The sequence below is a fragment of the Protopterus annectens genome, chromosome 10.part0 (assembly GCF_019279795.1).
Source record: "Protopterus annectens isolate FY-2018-M chromosome 10.part0, PAN1.0, whole genome shotgun sequence".
NCBI classification, from domain to species: domain Eukaryota; kingdom Metazoa; phylum Chordata; order Ceratodontiformes; family Protopteridae; genus Protopterus; species Protopterus annectens.
The window spans coordinates 873,323,576-873,345,702 of record NC_056744.1 but is presented as its reverse complement, the minus strand read 5'-3'; the positions used below and the strand labels follow the sequence as shown (position 1 = coordinate 873,345,702).

The 22,127-nt window shown below is 38.9% G+C and overlaps 1 protein-coding gene across 2 annotated transcripts in view; it reads right to left on the bottom strand.

Annotated features, from left to right (window-relative positions):
- Positions 1-22,127, bottom strand: part of GFI1 (growth factor independent 1 transcriptional repressor) — a 50,522-nt gene that overhangs the window by 8,608 nt on the left and 19,787 nt on the right. The window contains exons 2-5 of one of the 2 annotated variants that reach the window (XM_044085670.1): positions 17,527-17,727; positions 15,892-16,098; positions 14,412-14,803; positions 4,868-5,005 (exon numbers count right to left, since the gene is read on the bottom strand). In XM_044085670.1, the coding sequence (XP_043941605.1) occupies positions 4,868-5,005; positions 14,412-14,803; positions 15,892-16,098; positions 17,527-17,641 (852 nt within the window). In that variant the 5' untranslated portion in view covers positions 17,642-17,727. The remainder of the gene's footprint in view (positions 1-4,867; positions 5,006-14,411; positions 14,804-15,891; positions 16,099-17,526; positions 17,728-22,127) is intronic. The other variant, XM_044085671.1, reaches the window with a different exon arrangement.

Here is a 22,127-nt window from a genome sequence, read left to right as displayed (position 1 = left end):
GTGTTCAGGTACATATCCTGTAGTGAGGCTAAGATTGAATAGCGTTTTTAGGTGCGGGTTTAGTTCATCTTGAAGTTCACGTAACACGCAACCGGGGATACCATCGGGTCCCATAGATGCTGTGTTTTTTGCTTTGTTGAGTGCTGATTTCACCTGTATGTCTGAGATGACAGGTAGGTTACATTCAGCAGGGATAATTACTACATCTTTAGGGGGTGAGGGAGGAGAGAAATTTGCACTGAACCTATCTGCCAGAATATTGGCAATGTCGGTAGGGTCAGTGAATTTTTTGTCATTGTGTACCTACTCAGAGCATATCTGAGAATTTCCTCCCAAGGTTCTGACATAATTGAAGAAGGCCTTGTGATTGTCTTTGGTATCCTTGGCAATCTTTCTCTCAAAGTTGGCTTTAGATGTTTTATGAGAGAACGTAGTTTTTACTTGTGCTGATCAGGGAAGCCTTTCCCTTGTGGGATTTGGCTTTGTCCTGCAGTAGCTTCCTTCTTTTGTTGTACAGTTTGTTTATAGCCGGGGTCCACCAAACCGGGCATTTTCCCTTGGTGGAGAGGGTCTTGGTTTTAGTTGGGATTGCTTGATCCATGCATTCTTGGAGATGTCCGTAGAAGGCTGTTGTGTAGGATTCAGCATTTTGGGATGTGGTTTCCATTAACCCAGTAGGCTTAAAGGATATCATTTCTGACTTAAGGAGTGTAAAGTCAGCTTTTGAAAAATTTTTCACTGTAGTCTTTTGTTCTGGGGGTGGGGGTGGGATATGTACATCCAACGTGATCAGTTTATGGTCAGATCTTACTAGTGAGGGGTTTATATTGATTGCAGAGCATTTGGACCCCATGTTTGTGATAATCAGGTCAAGTATATTATCTCTCCTCGTAGGAGAAGTGACCAGTTGCTCCATAGCATTTGAGTTAATGAATTCCAGGAATCTTTGGGCTAGGGTGTTAGGGCTAGAATAGTGGGCCCAGTCTATGTTGGGGTAGTTGAAGTCACCCAATATGATGGTGTTTGGTGTGACATTCATATCCTCCAGTGTTTTCAGGAATGCTTGATGGGATTCCTGGGATTGGGAGGGTGTTCTATAACATGCGACCAGTTGTATGGCAGTTTGCCTATGGTGAGTAAAACTTGTATGGTTTCTGATGCTTCATGGGTAGCCACCAATCGAGAGGTGTGGGTGTCCTTTATGAAAATGGACACTCCCCTCCTTTGTGGTTCGGCCTGGAACTTGAGGCGAAAAGCATGATATGAGGTATAGCCTGGTAGCGCTGGAGTGCTCTCAGGAGCCTTGAACCAGGTTTCAGTTACTGCACAGACATCGATGTTCTCCATACTAAGAAGTGCTTGAGTGCCTGCATCTTGAGATTTAGACTTCTGGCGTTGAGCAGCATTACCCTTAATTTTTTCCATTTTTGTTTTTACGGAGGTTGATTTGTCTTTTGAGCATTGCCTAAAAGGCACTATGGGGTGGCAAGAGCCTTGGCCAGTATCCGGAAGCCCAGTGGTGACAGGTGCAAGCCATCCCTTGAAGCAACGGCTTGTCCAGCATGTCATCCCAGGCTGACAGACATTGGATCCCCTAGAATGACACCAGTGATTAAGCCAATTGTTAAAATTGATCATTTTGTCTTTGTACTGAGGCATCATTCTTGGTGAAGGCAGGATGCTGCTCAGGGTCAGGGTCATACCAGTCTGGGCTACATAATCGGAGAGCTCCTCAATGTCTCTTTTCATGTAGTCCAGGGAGGTATGTCTCAGGTCATTCACACCAGCATGGACAATGACTGCATCATACTTGTACTTGCATTGGAGTGACCTGAGTGCATATGTAATGTGGCGGATCCTAGCTCCCGATAGGCAGCTCACCGTTACCCTCTCCTTATTCAGCCTGGTAAGTGGAACGTCGGTGTGTCTGACTATAGAGTCACCTATTACTAGTGTCTCTGGCATAGTGTTTTGCCTTAGGGGCTGTGATTGTGTGACACACCTGTTGTTTGAGGTATGTGTTGTAGGTGTTACGTTTTGTGGGGGTGTATTTATGGGTGTCTGCTTTGGAGGCCTCTGTTGTTTTGGTAAGTTTTTTATAAGAGCCTCTGAGTATGTCTTTGTGTTCTTATGTGTTTGGTTTGTAGTGGTGGTGGTTTTATGTGTGACCGGTTTTGCTTGGTGTGGGTACCTTCTCCTCCTGTCTGGTCTTGCCAGTCCTGAGTTGAGAGAGTTCAGCCTCCAGTCTGGCTATATAGTTGCATCTCTCACAAGTATTTGTGTTAGTAGGAAGGAGGAGAGGGTTGTCTGTGTACATGAGACAATTGTAACATTGTCTTAAGATTCCCAGGTTAACCAGCTGAACAAGAGAGGATGCTAGTGGTCTACCACTCGACATACTAGAATATTATAAGGAGTGCTGTGCCTTTAAGGGAAGTGGGTATTCACAGGGGGTAGTGGATGGCTGTAGTACTTACTTTAGTATAAGAGTGCTTACTTTATTATAAGAGTGCTTGCTAAGACTAGAAGTCCCGAAAACAGTGCTAATATATACAGCTAAATAGACTGAGTAGAGCTTTCTAAGTGAAAAATTGAAGAGCAGACTTGTCGGAGCCAGAAATAGTTTAAACCTGTATAACCACTGCTGCGCTATGCGCCCAACCCATAAAAAGCCCTGAGACGGATTTTTATACAGGGAACTTGAAAAGAGCTAGAAATGGTCCAAAGCAACCAATAATTTACAGCTCAAGTGCTGAGGTCACTTCCCCCAGGGACAGATAGGCTGTTCAAGGCTCCCCACTCCCACTGGTGAGCTCAGAAACTTCCTTCTATCCAAGTAAGGCAATGGCCAACACAGGAACTACACACAGCCCAGAATACAGCAAAGCCTGTATACTGGTCCAAACTAGTCGAGCAAAGGCGGAAAACAAGGAGTATTTTTTGTTTTTGTTTTTCAGGAAAGCACACAGAAATGCAATTAAGCAAACAGTAAAATCGATTTACACAGGCTAGCACACTTTAGTGGGCAGCCTCAGCAGTTAAATTAACAAAAAAACAGTATTAATCGACCAGAGTCGACCAAAATGCTACTTTTAAGTGCAGATACTTCAGAAATCAGCAGATAGACACAAAAACAGTTATAGCTAGTTAAATGAAAGCCAGAGAGGACAATGCAGATAAAAAAAGCCAAAAAATACTTAAATCTGGAAAGTGGTCGCTTCTTTCAGTTCTCTGTTGCCAGGACCCCTCTGCAGGACCACGTGGAGCTCTGCTTGGGTATATAGCCAGAAAAAAACGCCCTGAGGCGGATTTTTTACAGGGAACTTGAAAAGAGCTAGAAATGGTCTAAAGCAACCAATAATTTACAGCTCAAGTGCTGAGGTCACTTCCCCCAGGGACAGATAGGCTGCTCAAGGCTCCCCACTCCCACTGGTGAGCTCAGAAACTTCCTTCTGTCCAAGTAAGGCAATGGCCAACACAGGAACTACACACAGCCCAGAATACAGCAAAGCCTGTATACTGGTCCAAACTAGTCGAGCAAAGGCGGGAAAACAAGGAGTATTTTTTTTGTTTTTTGTTTTTTCAGGAAAGCACACAGAAATGCAATTAAGCAAACAGTAAAATCGATTTACACAGGCTAGCACACTTTAGTGGGCAGCCTCAGCAGTTAAATTAACAAAAAAACAGTATTAATCGACCAGAGTCGACCAAAATGCTACTTTTAAGTGCAGATACTTCAGAAATCAGCAGATAGACACAAAAACAGTTATAGCTAGTTAAATGAAAGCCAGGGAGGACAATGCAGATAAAAAAGCCAAATAATACTTAAATCTGGAAAGTGGTTGCTTCTTTCAGTTCTCTGTTGCCAGGACCCCTCTGCAGGACCACGTGGAGCTCTGCTTGGGTATTCAGCAGCTTTCTGCTTTTTGTAGTCCAAATAAACAATGCATACATACTACTTTTACCTTTCTGAAGACCTCCTGCACTCACACCAGTAAAAAGCAGCAATGCAAGTAGATGTGAGCAGGTAAGTTCATAGATTTACTCTTGTTTTCCCCACCACCAGCAGACGAATACTTATAATGGATTCACAAATTCAGAGTTCTTACTAAGTTTATGACAAAGGAGACCACCGAGCACTCAGCTACATCACCCACTACTGGTGGGAGACTAAAAATGTCTCTGTTACGTAGATTTTCCCCACATATCCCAGGTGAAAATCTGCAGTCACCCATTGCCTAAAACAAATATTAGCATTAAAATGAATGAACCTTCTGTATGCATGCTGCCATGTTAGAATGATTTTCCCTCTTGTTATGTTTGCATTTCAGCCTTAAACCCTTTAGTGTGCTCTGCAGTGTTACTCATCATTTCACATCTGGATTATCAGATTTAAGATGACAACATGATTCCAGAAGCAATGTTCTTACGGTAAGATATGTCAGGTGTGCTATACTAACGGTAGTGCGGCACTGCTCCTAATGAACTGATAAACTAGACACAGGACAAATTATTACTATTTGTTTTATACTAAAGCACCAGATATAGGCATCCTCAAAGCAAAACACAAGAATTGCTTTAGAAAAGGAACAACTTTCTTTGCTGACAGAGAAGGATATGTCTACTGAGACTCCACTTTGTTGCAACTCATACATATGCAGCTGTCCCTACCCCAGCCTTATCATTTTTCTTTGAAGCATACTTGAAGGAATTTTAGAGTCCTTTTAAAACAATTCACATTTTTAACACTTTCTGATACTAATTACTCTTTAAGGAACAGAACTGATTTGACAACTGATTAGTTTAAATGTTTTGAAATGAACACACTTAACAAATACGTGCAGCCATTGACACATTCTTACTGTACCTGTGAATGTACAGCCTTGTGTTGCTCCAGGCTAACTGCATGACCAAAGGTTTTCCCACACATTTCACAGGCAAATGGTCTGGTTCCACTGTGAGACCTTCTGACATGCACCTCCAGTCCATGGGGGGTTGAAAATACCTGTGGGTTGAAGAAATATTGTTTCAAAAACAGAAGTAAAGAGCTAACTATACATAATTAATCTACTCTGGAACATTTAGCTTTTTAGTCACTGCCTACAGGAGAAACCCTTTCTCAAAACAATTAATAATTTAGTTAGTTTTTTTATTTTAATTAATTAGATAGCTAATTACTGCAATATGCATCACTCATTAGGTAAACATGTATTGTCTGCTATAAAGTGCCATCTTGCACCTGCATTAGTTAAAAGCATCATACTGACTTTCCTTTAAATAAAGGGTGAAACAGCAATATGCATGTGTATGTTCAAAGTACAACAAAGGAATTGTTTGTGCCTTGATTTGTATATACAGATGGGATGTCTTCTTGATGTGGATATCGATCCTGGATGAGATTTTTCAGCGACTACATATTCCTGAGCATGTCAGACTGTATGCACACACTGGGGCCCCTATAGAGTATCCCTACTGCAAAGGACAGCAGTCCATATGCTCAGTTAGTTCTTTCTTGCCACCTGAAGTAAAAGGCTGCTTCAGCAGTTTAGCAGTGCCTTCCTCACTTAGGATTAGTTTTACTCAGCAATCACAGTAATTAGTACAGAGTTTCTGCTTCAAAGCCTAAGTACAATTTATCTGAAATTGCTAAGGATAAATTATATATTCTGAGAAAATTGTTGGTAAGTAATTTTGTGACCATCAGATGCTATACCAAGTATAATCTTCCTTGTTTCCTCATTTTTGTCTGGGGAAAAAGTTTGACACTCAATCCTCTGTAGAATGTGTCTATTTTAATTAAGATAATTTATCAAGCAGGACTAATCATTTATTAGTGCTTACAGCAAGTAAAAGTACAGGGCAGTTATTCTCCTTCACAGTTTGCAGTAGTTTCTAAATCAGTGAAAAATCATGTGGTTAAAGGGACATATGAGGTGTCCAAGAAAATGAACATATTATTTCCTCAAAAGATGTCTCCATTGAATGGCTGTTGATTGATCACTACCCATCAAACAGCCATTCAGCGAACATTACAATCACTGAACTTCTTTCCCAGGGAAAGAAACTACTTGTCCGCAAGAACAACCGTAATCCGAACTGCATAATTTTACACTCACGAAGGTGGGGGAGCACCCCCCACACATCCACCGTACTTAAATATACCGACTCCGAGCTCACACTACAATGTGGAAAATAGCTAATTCACAATGCTGGCCACCTATGACTTTCCCAGGGAAAAACTTCTATGCAGTAATTGTTCACTGAATGCAGCATTCAATGTAGTTGCATTGATGAATAGGGATTTTGTGGAGACATCGTTTGAGGAAATAATATAGACCTCAGGAAAACAAAAACCTAAACAAATCAGTACTATGCAGCAATCTGAATTTAAAGGGTAAACAAAAGGCCCACTTGGGCTTGTTGTCCAGCATGGCACTAGTCCCGTGCTGATGCTAGAATTTAGGCTCACCCACCCACTCTTTTGAGTGAAGCCCATTCAAGATCCCCTATTCTACCTACTAACCACATTATTTCAAGGGAATCTAAGGGAGAGGAGCTGGTTTTAACTCCTATCATCTCTAACAAAAACAGATTCAGAATAAAGTTGAAAAAGAAAGAAAGAAAGAAAGAAAGAAAGAAAGAAAGAAAGAAAGAAAGAAAGAAAGAAAGAAAGAAGACCTGAACAAACTTGCCAAAAAACTTATTCCTTGAACGTTGGGCCACAGTTATCTTAAGTAATTGACTGGCATTTCAGTGTACTTGACTCCTGACACCACAAAGGTTTTTCTTGCTTCCTTTCAGACTTCCTTTGCAAAAGTCCTGCTACTAATGCCCAGGGACTGGGAGTCATATGAACATATGCCTGAGCAACATCAGAACTTTACTATTAGGGAATTGGCATCTATGGCAGACATGAGAGATGTGGACGTTTGAGGGTCAGACTTCAGCAGTTGTGTATGGGAGGTCATGTGACCATATAATATAAATTCATAGCACAGACATGACAGATATGGACATTTGAGGGTCAGACTTCAGCAGTTGGGTATGAGAGGTCATGTGGCCATAGAATATAAATTTGTAGCACGGACATGAGAGATGTGGACGTTTGAGGGTCAGACTTTAGCAGTTGGGTATGAGAGGTCATGTGCCCATAGAATATAAATTTGCAGCACGGACATGACAGATGTGGACATTTGAGGGTCAGACTTCAGCAGTTGGGTATGAGAGGTCATGTGACTATAGAATATAAATTCATAGCACGGGAGCATTTTGATTTAGTGCAAAACTCTGCATCCAGTTTTAATCTGAGCTAAAACATTCTATTTAAAGGGAATCAATGAAAAGAAAAAAGATATGAGAAGAAAAGAAACAAAAAGAAAAGAAATGGAAAGATAAGGGGGCTAGCCACACCTTTACCATCAGAAACTAAGATGAAGAACACCGCCTGCATGCTACAATCAGAGGTCCACCCCATGTGCCATAAAATATGGATAATGATGATGAATATTCTTTATTTTTAGGTTATCCTCCAAGGACATGTCTTTTGGTGATGTGTTTAATTTTATGATGGACCACTCTATCAATTCCACCCTTTACTGATTAATTCCACAGTCATTTTCTTGAAGTGGGAAGAAAGAAAAAAACATTTACTAATTTCTTATATGTAATTTTCAAGTGGGACAAAAACATGCTATGTGCTCCTCAAAAGACCAAGAAGTTTTATAGAATGATTTAGAAATACAGGAAATTGGTGACTGACTGATCCAGCAACTAAATTAGAGCCACGTAAGGGACTGTGTGTTACCTCTTTTCTAAGAACAATACCTGTCAACAAGAAAATTTATGAGTTTACTACAATGGATCTGCTTTAGCTATACTGGATGTCACTACCTTGTGGACAGAGACACCACATATGAGCTAATATATGTGTTTTCCACACATGGAATTGAGTGGGATGCATGGAATCCCTGTGTCAGTAGACACAAATGTCTGTGTAGCATTAACAATCCTTGGTATGTGGGCTATTCATTATCCATAAGAGGCCACAATACCATTTTGATATTCTCAAGCAGATTTATAGCTTGACCAAAGAGATTACATATGCTATTATAAGACAAAAGCTTTCAGAACTGACACAATATGCAGATAAGGTTGGAGCTCATTTGGTTAAGAATGGATATGATGCAGTTGACTACTCTTTAACAGGTTCTGCTTCTGGTGCCTTTAGTAGGAGACATGCATTGCTAATACCATAATCTTTTTCCTAATGATATAAAAGGTAAGATTCCAAATACACCCCAATAGGTTTTACTCTTTTGACTCACCATGTTAGAATGTTTTGCAATAGTTGCTGGGAAAAGGGTGAACAAGGGTAGAATATTATACAGATGTTTCATCTTTTACTTCCAAATACAGTCAAAATAATACTCTTCCTGAAAATAGTAATAGACCTTGGTAATGTGGTATATAAACAAACAAGGTGGTATTTACTCTTAGTAGTTGCATAAGTAAGCAATGATAACACGGGAACAGGTATTTTATATAAAATAGTTATGCAAACAATTTACAGTTGAAGTCAGGTGAACAACACAACAGACAATCTAACTAGAAAGTATGTGGGCTTTGGAGAGAGCTGTTTTCCTAGATATAGTGAAGAACTGACGGTGTCCAGAGACAGACCGATTTGTTTCACACCTGAACAATGAACTTCCACTTTTTGTTCAAGATTGCCTTATTTTCTAGAAATGGCAAGAAATGCTGTTCAGTTCTGTGGAACTAGGATCATAGCTCTTTATCTTCTTCTTAGAAATCTGGACAAAGCCTAAAATAATGAGGGTGGTGGTGGTGGTGGTCAAAGGCCCAAAATATGGACAGAGTTTAAATATTGCTCTTATAAAGTTAAAAACTGGCTGAATTACAAGATTTGTGCTGACATGCATTTTCTGAACTATATGAAGTTAGAAACTCAAACTTATATTATTTTGTGACTTCAGTTCTCAATGATTTGTCAGAAAAGCAGAAATATTCTGAGGAACAGACCAAAAATATGATGTGAAAATTTGGACACTTGTGCGGTATGACTGGGATTTTCTATATAACTTTTGTCTTCCTTCTGTAATATCCTGAGTTTGTTCTTTTAAAAGTAAAAAGAAAAGAAAATCTACTTCTGATCACTCTACTCTGGTTAGATTTACTCTGCTATCTCAGATGTCAGTAGCAAACCTCCTTGACACTACCTTTCAGCACTAAGCTTTCTCCGCTCAACAGGAGAAAGTTTTACACCTCAGACTCAGGCTCAATGTCTAATGGAGTGGGGGATCTCTGGCTAATCTTTTATCCATCATTTGTTCTCTAATGAGGTCTTGCCTGTTTTGAAAGATGTTAAGAGAAATCATCGTCTTCTTTCGGCTGTTCCCATTAGGGGTCGCCATAGTGGATCACTTGTTTCCATTTCTTCCTGTCCTCTGCATCTTGCTCTGTCACACCAACCACCCGCATGTCCTCTCTCACCACATCCATAAACCTTATCTTAGGCCTTCCTCTTTTCCTGTTACCTGGTAGCTTCATCCTTAGCATCTTTTTCCCAATATTCTCAGCATCCCTCCTCAGCACATGTCCAAACCAACGTAATCTTGCCTCTTTGGCTTTGTCTCCAAACCTTCCAACCTGGACTGACCCTCTAATATACTTATTCCTAATCCTGTCCACCCTTGTCACACCCAGTGCAAATCTTAACATCTTTAACTCTGCCACATCCAGCTTTAACTCCTGCCTTTTTGTCAATGCCACTGTCTCCAACCCATATAACATAGCTGGTCTCACTAAGGGAAATGACACTACAAAATCTTGGCTCTCTAAGTGGACATTTTTAATTTGGTGTAAAATTGATGCCCGTTGAATATACACAAACTATAATTGCAATTCTCAGATCTACATGTATGAATGAAGGGACTGCACATTAACTCTGAAGCTGCAATACCTCAGAAGGTTTTCCTTTATCCAAGATACAGTGATCTCAGAGTCAGTCTGAATGTACTGAAGGGGTGTGGGGAGCCAGCTCCCCCACATCAAAGATGCAGGGAGAGGTGAAACTCCCTGAAAATACTCAAAAGGAGTAACATTAAGTTTTGTAATTCACAATTTTTCTGCTTGAATAGCACTTTATTTTTTAAAGTACCCAGACTCACACTAACAGATCTCGCACTTCTGACAGGCTTGTGAAATTATGTCTATTAATACATATACTGTTTTTGGTGGTTCCCTATTGAAATGTCGACACTCAAAATGCCGAGTGCCAACAAGCAGAAAAAAAAAACTCTTCTCCTTTAAACTTCTTTTTGCAGGGGGGGCAAGCCCCCTGCACCACCCCATGTGAGAAACAAGCCCCCACCCCCCACCAAACTTTTATATAACAATTCTGAGATTGCCATACCTCAGAGAAAGGGAATATTCCAAAAAATGGCATCTCAGACTTAGTATATTAAGTCCATTTTTTCCGCCATTCAGTCCATGTATTTCGGGACTTTCTCTAGTTGGTCCCAACATTTCAAATGGTTACCATTTTGCTCCCTCAATTATTCCCATGTCTGACATCCTTTAATGTTGGTTTGGCTTTCTCATCTGTGAAAGTATACTTGTTTTAGCCATTTCTGCCTGTTTGACTGTGGAGACTCTCACTGACACAGATGCTATTGTTAAGGAGCTAATAACAGATATCCTTTATTTAAGACATCCTAGACACCTAGTGGTTCTGATTTGGGATGTAAATTTTGTTCTAGTAAAGCTGGATTAGTAACTTTCCTTTGAAGAAGTTATTTCTACCAAGTCAAAATATTTCCCTTACAAGAATCTATTTTAGTGGTTTTTATTTGCATTAGAAGGATTTCAGAGTTTCAGGACACAATGCGTAAACAGCCTTATGTAGCCTTCCATATGGAATGAGTGTTTTTAAGAATCATGCTTTCTTTTATCTCTAAGTCAGTCTTTGACTTGATCTTGAATCAATCTATTCTGCTTCTTGTTTTCTATTTCAAGTTGGAAAACGAGGGGGAAAGAATCTTGAACTGTATGAATGCACACAAGACTTTGACATATTACTCTGAAAGAGCAAAGCCATATATTTTTGAAAGTGAAACAGGGTCATGGAAAAGTTACCATTTAATAGTGACTAGCAAATTACATTGCTTTTTGCTACAATAAGTACAGCTAATCACTCTCTAGAAAGCTTAGGTCTCACTCTGCTGTGTCAGCAGCTACCACTGCAACTTTCTGTAGAAATATTTTTGACACAGAATATCTGTGCAGCTGCCAGATGATCCTCCACCAAAACATCCTCACAGTATTACAACAGGATGTCCTTTCCAGATGTGCATCAAATTTTGCTACTGCTGTAATTCAGGGAAAGTTACAGACCAGCCACCTTATGGAACCTATACACTGCATTGCTTTATACTGACTCTGTAATCTCTTTATACGAATCCAGCATCATCCATATACTGTACATGTTTACAGCTGTATGATAACTCACCACAACAGCATATGCATAAATAATAGGACAGGGCTATAGAATTGTCTCCTTAGCTTCTCTCTGGTACTGTATGCATGTTGTTTTTTGGCAAACACTGCAACCTTTATGTGAACTCATGATGGTGTACATATTTTCTTATTTTTTAAGTAGAGTATTTTTATGATAGTCTTTATAAAAGAAATAGTTGGATACTGTGTTTCATACTGTTAGCATACTTTTAAATGTACATTAGTTTTGCATTGCCTATATGCCTGTAACTTATATTTCCTGGTTTTAGGCTGGCACAAGTAGATTTTCAGTGCAGTTTTCTCTGCTTTACATGCAATGGTAACATAAAGAACATTAGTAAGCACATGCATTATTGTACTTTTTAGCACACGCTCTCACTTGCTGGGACATCTGCCTAGTGAAAAATCAGTCTGAGGACTGATGTTGATGTGCCATTTACATATAAGAATCATGCAGCAGTGATGCTGTTACTTACACATCTCCTGTTACAGTGAGCTTTCATACAGCTGTAATGTTTATTCACATACACTAGTTGTATTCTGAGATCTGTAGTAACAGTGCAATTTTGTTTTGAGTAAAATAAGTAGGAATGGTTTCCTGGCAATCTACAGATTTATCCAGTGTTGTGCATTAAGAGTTACTGCAGGTGGGGATGGAACCAGGAATTGTGGCACTGTCTTCTAAATATGCTTAATTCTTTCTTACTTGTTATAGCTAGTGCTTCAGACTTCACAATTTGTTATATGCTAAACATTGATTAGTTACTATGAAGAAAAATGGGCACTGCTATACTATTTAGACCTTAGCTGACCTAGATTTCTAAAATATGGAATGGAAACTGCTCAGATTTTGCAGATCTTACTTATACAGCAGGATCTTTTTCCCCTTTTGCTTTTAAATAAGTGAAAAAGCATGATTTGTGAAACACAAGGATGCATACTTCCATCCACCCCCGGTCAGCTAGATTGTTAACAGGTATATATCTTAAACATGGTCTATACACTTAAATGTGGTGGGGTAAGACAGGCCATTATGTCTGGATACTGAACTTCTCAAAGAAGTCCCACTTATTTAAACACAGGCAGTAAATGCAAACAGCATCAACAAATCATTTTGTCATATTGCTGAAATACAATTTTACTGCACATAAAACAATTAAAGTTACCAGTTCAAACATCACAGTTTCAACTCATTCAGTAGGCCTTTTTTTCTTAATGACTTCACAAATCCATACTACTACAAACCTCTTCTAGCAAAACGTTACAGGTACACATAAAACACATTTCTATGCTTGATAACATCTATCTGTTTTGTCTGTACAAATTGATCTTGACCAATCAATAAACATGTACAGTGTAAGAATATTTTACTTTCTTATAAATCTAATTATTATGTCAAGAAAATACTTATGCACATTATTTAATAATTTATCTTCATGTGTGCTGTTCTTTAAACATCTTGCAGATTTTCAGTTGGCATAGGTTGCAATAATTGTAATGCCAATCAGTTATGCTTGAACTAGGACATTTTTTTCTGCAGAATGCTGGAATAAGTCTGTCTGTATACATTTTTGCATTACTTATGTCTTATTTATATTGTAGTATTGATTTTAATGGCTTTTGTTGGTCAGCGTCAGCACTCCATATATGTATGCATTGTTCATTTTATGGAAAAGGCATGGGATCGTAGCTCTTAACCTTCTTACCTCCAAAACAAGGAACATTACCTCTCATAATGAGGAGCAAATGGGCAAAATGTGGACTACTCACTAGCAACTGAAAAACAACCTCAACCAGGAAGCTCACAGCATGGTTAAAATGTACTGCTTCATACTTACAAAATGCTGCTTTGATGAATTAACACAATTCAGCATTATTTATTGCTGTTATTAGTTAAAAAAATGTGTTTCTAATGAATGTGTGGCAGACCATTTAAATGTGGAACAGTACAGAACATGAAGTTTTTAAGACTGAATGGTGACTGTTCCTCATAATGATGGATAGGGATCAAACGTTCAATTACTTTTAAATAAATAAATAAATAATAAATAAACAAATGACATTTGATCCACCCAGCAGTTGATAAGAGATAATAAGTAGATAATGAGGCCCATTTAATCAGTCAGAAAGTAGTGTGTTTCAACACTGTTTGTATTAGGGTTGCATATGCAGAATACAAGTACTAAAAATAAGATCAGGTTGTAATTGTCAGCTTGATTGCTAACAGAAGACAGTTTGAATAAAGTCATCTATAAAAACCGATATTATTCTAAGCTTCTGTTTTACTTATAATAACCTTTTTTATATTAACTAAGCAAATTATACTTTGTTAGACTAAGTTCTTTATGATAAGATACATAAACGAACACATAAAATAACAGAAGTCCATTAGGAGAAAAATGTCCAAACCAGTATTTTTCTCTGGGAGCAAAACCTCTCCCATCTGAACCTCTGGTCTATGCGAAAGATCTTCCCACCTACTGAATATACTATAAATGAATGAATAAATAAATAAATAAATATTTTTTATATTTTTACAGGACCACTGCAAGTTGAAGGAAGACAATAATTCTATTATGACTTCAGTTATTTGTGATTCGGTCTGTGGTTCAGTAATCGGAACAAGTACCGGTCTTAACATTGCTTAACATCATAGGATACAATAAAAGCTTTTTGTGCAACACCAAACTACCTTCCTAAAGCGAATGTATACTGGCCCCGTCTTTTAAGGATTTGCTTCCATGTGAATCTTTTTTACCTTCGGCTAGAATTAGAGTTCTCTTAAACTGACTTTGCTTAAATTATTCCGTGCTCATCCTCATTAAAAGAGTACCAGAAAACCACAGCCAATAAAAATAAACTAGAAACTTTTATACCTTGCTGCATTTAATGCACTTGTATGACCCATTATTCAGAAGGAGTCGTGTGCACAGGAGCTCAGATTCTGCTTTGATATCTGCAGCTTTTTCCTGAAGACCGTGATTTCGTTCCTGGTATATCCCCGAACCTCGGTAATAAGGGCCACTTGGTGAACTGAAGTCTTCATAAATGTTCTGTGCTATAGAGCTGTGTTCACTGTTGTATAAAGCCACATCAGAACCCCGCTCAGAGAAGAGTCCCAGGGCAGGGCTACGTTCCAAGGATGAGGGCCGGTACGTTTGCACCAGGTGCCTGAGTTCTGATCCCGAGTATGTCCAAGGATAGTTGGACTTGAAAGGAAACGAGATGGCGTGGTCATCTGGTGATGGAGAAATTGATTTCTCAGAAACTGAAACAGGAATAATAACAATTGTAATTATGTTTACTCGTTTGCTCACAGTATTTTAAACATATTATACACCTCATTATATTTTGTCCTTAAATAAAGCGAACCGAACACGGGTTAAATCACACACGATCTATATGGAACACATATCGTGATGCACCTTCTGACTTCTTGAGCCTTTAAATAAGCAGGGAAACGTTATATCCTAAGAAGACCACTCACATCTATACATTTTGGGTACTGCATTTGTTTTCTAAAATCATGCCCAGTTTAATATGTTCCCAAGGCTTCTTTTCCCAATTACAAAGAAAATACCGACAAAGAGAAGAAATAAACTTCTCCGCGACAGGACACAGAAAAAAACATGAAAGCCTCTGGCTTTCTGGAAAATTCACTCCTAACATAAGCATGCTGCAACCACCAAAGTGTGGGTCATCATTTATATAAAATGTTTTCTTCAGTAATATGTGAAGATGTCCATCAATATAAAATGGTTTCTTCAATAATATGTCAGCTCATCGATGCATGAATATTAACCTCTGATTTCTCTATGATACCACCGTTTTGCAATTTGATGTTTTAGCTCACTGAATTTGAATAATCTCTAGTCCTATAATGGCCTTGTCTACTCCAGGAATGAGAGTGATGATTGCACAATAGTCAGTGGTTTGAAAGAATTAAAATTATTTTAAACAAATTCAATTGGATCTGTGTAGCCTTTATGACTGCATGAAAGTGTTAAGAGCTAGAGCCTTCTAAAGTGGAATACTTCTTCCTGAAACCTTCGGTTTTGCGGGACAAACCAATACCCAGAAATTCTGCAAACAGCTGATTTTCACGTCGTTATCAAAATAAAAACATTATGTTATTATTTTAATAGTTTATATTGTTCTATATCATATTATGGTATTTCACACATCTAGCTATCCATCTATCTCTCTATCCATTAACTTTACAGAAAAGGTTATCTTTATCTTAAAAAAAAGGCAGGACTTCAGAGAATAGCTGTCTAGATCAGGACTGTTGAAAAATAAATAAATAAATAAAAAGCAGCGACAGGTGGTAACCGTAGTACCTGTCTGTCTTCCTACCTGGCGATGCAGATGGAGAAGGTGGCCTCCAGTAATCTTCCGGCTCCAAACGGCGATCGTACAGGCTGCCTTCCTCACTGCACTTTGTCATTTCTGTGGGGTCAGTCAGCTGTGAAACGTGGGCGTGGTCGTGGTCAGGATCCTTCTCTTCTCTGAAGGCATAGCTTGATGCATCGTCATCTTCTTCAGCAGCTAGTCTGTTCTCTGCTTTTAATGGGTGGTGCGGAGGTGAACGGAGAAGGAGTTAGCAATATAATAATATAAAAAGCAAACACAGCAATCAAACAAACTCAAGCTCTTTAAATATAACAATCTGCAAACGCTCATTTTACACTGATTTTTAGCCCTATTGTCAACATGAATTCAAAGTCAAAGGAAACGTTAAACTAACACGACCACACCAAGCAAAAAAATAAATGCATTTCAAACAAGGATGATTTACTACAGAAGGGACAATTTGAACACTGTTTCATACTGATGTTTTTGTCCAAATTCGCCTGACAAAGGACAAAGGCAAATACATTTTTTTCTGAAGCAGTTGCCTCTTCTCCAAATAATGGCAACCTCCTAGGTGTACAGTCCTAAGAGTTCGTGTTCTAATTATGGTGATTTGATTCAGACTTTGTAATCATACATTACGGTGGGCGTTATTTTATTAAGCATTTTTTCTGCACTTGTATCGGGTTATGAAGTCATTTTGTAGTTGTGCAGATCATTATTTTATTAAAACAATTTGTAATTTACTTTAAGAACTGCATTTGTTAAATAACGGGAAAAAAGCGTGGTAGTATATGCATGACCTTGACCGTTCAGATTTTAAATAAATGTGCTTTTTACTTAGCAACGAAAAGTTGGTCACCGTTAAAATAACACCCCTGTATGCTGTACATGTTACACATGAAATGTATATTGATATACTGTACTATCATGCAGCCATTAAAAGCCCCCCCCCCCCCCCAAGATACGGTGCCACTTACAGATACTCCGAATATTTAGTGGAACGCACAGGCTTAAAATATATCATAGAAATTTACAGAAAAGACAAAGTAAAATAATAATAATAATAATAAATTAAAAAATAAATGCGCTGAAGTATAAACGTGTTAAAACGCATTCTTGTGTTTCGTTCTTACCTCAGTTTGTAAACAACGCATTCTTGTGTTTCGTTCTTACCTCAGTTTTGAAACACAACTCCAATAATTCTATAGCACCGTATCTGTCCTAATTTGAGAGTGAATTTTCTAAAACATCTACTAGTATTTACAAAATTCTAATTAAACAGTACAGTGTCCTAATTCAATGTATGCTGTTATCCAGAAATATAGTTCTTACAATAATACGCAACACTATATTCATAAAAATAAACTTCTTCTGCTCTATAAAACACATTTGCGCCCAGTTAAGTTTTTGTAATATACGTTACATCCACAAAAAAAAAAAAAAAAACAAAAAAAAAATAGATTTTTAAAAGGATGTATTGGAACTAAATTAATAAATTGTCAATATTAATATTTTATGTAATGTATTACAGTGTTCGCAGTTAACAGTTAAATAATGTTTCTTAACGCCTACCAGTTCAGTATAGGTGTAGTCTAAATCATGACCATGATAGTGGTTCAGCAATGAGGTACATACCTGCACAGATATGCGCTAAAATATTTTCCAGTCTGGTTGTGCTGTCGTCCTCGAAGGACCTCGGTTGGTGGTAGCTGTGGGCTTTCTTACTCTTCACCAGGAATGACCTTGGCATATTTCAGTCTTCTCGTTAATGACAGCCTCAGAAAATCTCAATATGTTGTTACTAAATCTTGTGAAGCACAGCTTTCGACGTGATCTCTGGAAAAGATTTGACAACCCTTTGGTTATGTATCTGCAACACAAGAGCTTTTGGCACACAGAAGAGCATGCGCACAGTGAGAAACCTGAAGGCTCCGTCTACCAGGTGGCACAGGTGAGTCAGGCTACCTCAAAGGCCCTGATCTCTGAGCTCGGATTGGTCGTTTGGGATAATGTTACCAATTTCTTTCAGGTCTCTGTGTCCTGGAACACAAATGAAACAGGTAGCAGCCGGGGAGTAATTGCATACTCTGTGCTGCTGGAACCACTTTATTTATCCAGGACAGGAGACACAGAGGGGCTGGCGGGCTGGCTGACTGAACAGAAATAATTAAATATCCAGCTTTAAAAAAATACAATACTGGTGTTAGTAATAACATGTCAGTGACACTACCTGAATCATTCCAGTGCTTCAGTGTAACGTTCACCTACCTCAATCTCACTCTAATGATAAACTGATATATAAATGCTGTAATCTACGCATACATCCCACCAGAAATAAAATTGTTATAACAATGAATGTGGATAGCAAGTAATACCACCTGGTTTACATGTATAACAAATAAGAGTACCAGGAAGGAATGGTGGATCATAAGCTTATAGTGGCCCAGGGATTTTCGTTTGATCAGCGCATCAAATATCCCTGGCATACATTCGTTTACGTTTCATAAGCATGGAGTACTTTTGGCAGTGATCAACCACAAGAGTTTATGGGCAAGACAAACTCGGAACAAATATGATGGTGGGGTCATATACCCATTTGGTAAGAAGCCTGGCTCTTAGGCAATTAATGGACTTCTAAAGGAGAATTCTTCACATAACCAGCAGTGATAAAATACACATTAAATGGTGCAAGTCTGCCCCTTACCAACCAGTGACAGATGTAGATTGTCATGATACCAGAATGGTAGCTTAAACAATCTTTGCGCAACTGTCTTACAATAAATGACCAGTACAATGCCCCATGCATAGGCCTTCTCACATAACTTTTCTCTCTATGATACCGTTTTGCATATTCTACAACAGCAAGTAATTAGGAATACTGCTGTATGGTCTGCATAAGATGATACTATAGAGTGCAGACAGATATATAATTTATACGCTGCAGTATAGAAATTATTTTTTAAGAGTCAACACACTGCTAACATCTGATGGCACTGATAAAGTCCATATTAAAAAATAACAAAAATATATTTGGGGAAAAAACATATTGCCGACACAACGGCACCAAATGTTCCAGCTGCAAACACATAAAATAATTTAAGACTGTAGGTGCAGCTGAGTCAGTAGAGCAGTAGAGGAAATGACTGCATCCAGAGTAATGCATAGGTGTCCTATTACTAGGTACAGAGGGAAAGACTTCTAAAATAATCGCTTTACATTATGTGTGTACATCTTTAATTCCCTGCTTAACAGGTGTACCACAGGAGCTTGGTGTACAACCAGTGGTTTCTGGCTAATGTGTGTGTGTGTGTGTGTGTGTGTGTGTGTGTGTGTGTGTGTGTGTGTGCGCGCGCGCGCGGGGAGGAGGGAGGGGTCAGAGTTATCGATCTGTTATCTCAAGAATAAAAAAAACGATGGCAATAATAATCAGGGAGAAATGCCTTAAATAGGAAATACCTTTATAGTACTCAGGAAGTAGACAGGCTAATATAATTCGTGTTCACAGGCATTTTTTGAAGAGTAGAAAGTCTATGATTGCAATGTTTAGCACTACTTGCAATGTGCAATAATCACCAGTTGCACCACAAAATCACAAATTTTAGGAGGGATAAAGCAAAAATGTAAGCCCCCTTCCAAAAAAATGATTTTGGGGGTGTGGTGTTCAACAATTTGTGTGGTTGTTTTTTCCAATTTTCCCATTTTATTATGATTGTGAGATGTAACCTATGCCACACAAAGACACATGAGTGCATGCGCGCACACACACACACACCTATGGTCAGTTTGAAAGATCACCATTTTACCTGCATTATGTCTTTGCATCAAGGTACACCTATAGGCAGTTTAGAAGGTCATCAATTTACCTTTGGAATGTCGTAGAATTTGGGAGGGAACTGGAGCACTAGGCAAAACCCATGCAGGCCCAGTGGGAGCAGAATATACCCCATCTGAAAATGGAAATGTAATCTAAATGCTCTAAGGCAGCAATGTTAATTATTACACCTACTGTGTCATTTTCTGCAATACAGAAAAACAATAATGAATTTAGTTGTACTGTAAATTCTTGCAATCTATTCCTGGTACTTTAAGAAGTAACACTGGGTGTTCAAATAGTAAAAAAAGCAACACTGGGTGTTCAAATACTTGCTACTAATATTGTTCCTATTGTTGATATTATTCTTGTTAACTGGGCACTGAATACTTTGTCTGTTTTCAGAGATAATATGGGGGTAATGTCACACAGTACCTAAGTGGATGCTGTGAAAATCAAAGGACATCAGACCTTGAGAATAATTAATTCCCTTCTTATTACTACAACCAGAAAACACATTTCCAAGCTTGGGTGGAAAATTAGAGCAGCTATGCAGGAAAATAAGTACTATTAGTCTTGATACAAAAAACAACCAACAACCAAGAATAAATAAAAAAGCTTACAGTATACATTCATGAAAGCTAAAGGAAAACATGAATTAAAACTTAGTTGTCTTCTTTGAGCACAATTAAAAGTCTTTCCAGAAACATATCAAGAATTTCAGATATGACAGTCACAGAAATATTATTCCAGAGATGGAGAGAAAAGTAATTGTTGCTGAAAGTCTTCCACTATAGTGCCTTTTTTAGGCAATGTCCTGAAGACAAAATTACCACCATAACAGCTACAAGCAAATGAAATCTGAGGGTTATGCTACTCAGTGCTAGAAGTCTAAATCTCAAAATGCACTCGCTCCACGCACTCCTTAAAATGGAGAACATTGATATCTGTGCAGTGACGGAAACCTGGTTCAAGGCTCCGGAGAGCACCCCAGCACTACCAGGCTATAATTCATACCACACCTTTTGACCCCTAAACCTGGTCCAAAGCAATAAAGGCAGTGGTGTCTCTATATTCATAAAGGATATGCACACCTCCAGACTAGTAGCCCAACATAACACATCAGAGATACTTCAGATATAACTAACACTGGGTAAAACTGCAATCCAGGTTGTAGCCTGCTATAGATCCCCCACCATGTTCCAAGACTCCCACTCCACATTCCTAAACACACTGGAAAATATTAGAGTAGAACCCAATACCCTCATGCTGGGAGACTTTAACTACCCCTCCATTAACTGGGAAAATTACTCATGTACCAACACACTTGCTCAGCGTTTTCTGGAATTCATTAATTCCAATGCCCTGGACCAACTCATTCTTACCCCCCACCAGGGGTAGAAACATCCTTGACCTGGTCATTACTAGCATGGGTGACCATTGTTCTACACCGGTAATCAACTCCTCCCTGGTCAAATCTGACCACAAGCTAATCACCATGGATAGCCACATCCCACCCTCACCTCCTTAAAGAAAACCACTGTAAAAAACTTCTCCAAAGGAAGTTTTGGACTTCTAAAAACAGAAGTGGCTAACTTCACGACACCCATGCAAATGGAAAATAGGTGCATGACTGAATCATACACCAATGCACTGTATGAGCACATACACAAGTCCATGGAACGGGCCATACCAAACAGAACCAAAATGCTCTCCTCCAAAAAAAAAGAAAGCCAATCTGGTGGTCCCCCACCAGAAACAAACTCTACAACAGAAGGAAAAAAACTGCTGCAGAAAAGGGCAAAGTCCCAATACTGGAAAAACTCCCTTGTCAGCCTCAACAAAAAAACTGAGATCCATCATCAACTCCTCTAAAGCTAGCTACAAAAACAAAATTGCTGCAGATGCTAAAGACGACCACAAGGCATTCTATAGTTATGTCAAGAATCTACATGACAATACTCTGATCTGCTCTGAGTTACAGTACAATGGCAACACATATACAGAACCAACTGTTACTGCCAACATATTGGCTGACCGGTTCAGTGCAAACTTTACCCCTCTTTCACCCCCTAAAGGGCCTATCGCAATACCTGAGGAATGCTAAGTCCCTATTATCACGGCTACACAGGTAAAAACTGCACTGACCAAAGCCAAGAATACAGCTTCCATGGGACCTGATAATATCCCTGGCTGTGTTCTCCATGAATTACAAAGTGAACTGGTACCATACCTGAGTACCCTGTTCAATCACAGCCTCATTTCAGGCTTTTTTCCTACTGAATGGTGCACTGCTGTGGCCATCCCACTGCACAAAGGAGGAGCAACTACAGACCCTGGGAACTACCGCCCCATTAGCCTGATGAGTCTGATTTGTAAGGCTATGGAGCGCATCATCATGGACCTTATAAATAAGGACATAGGG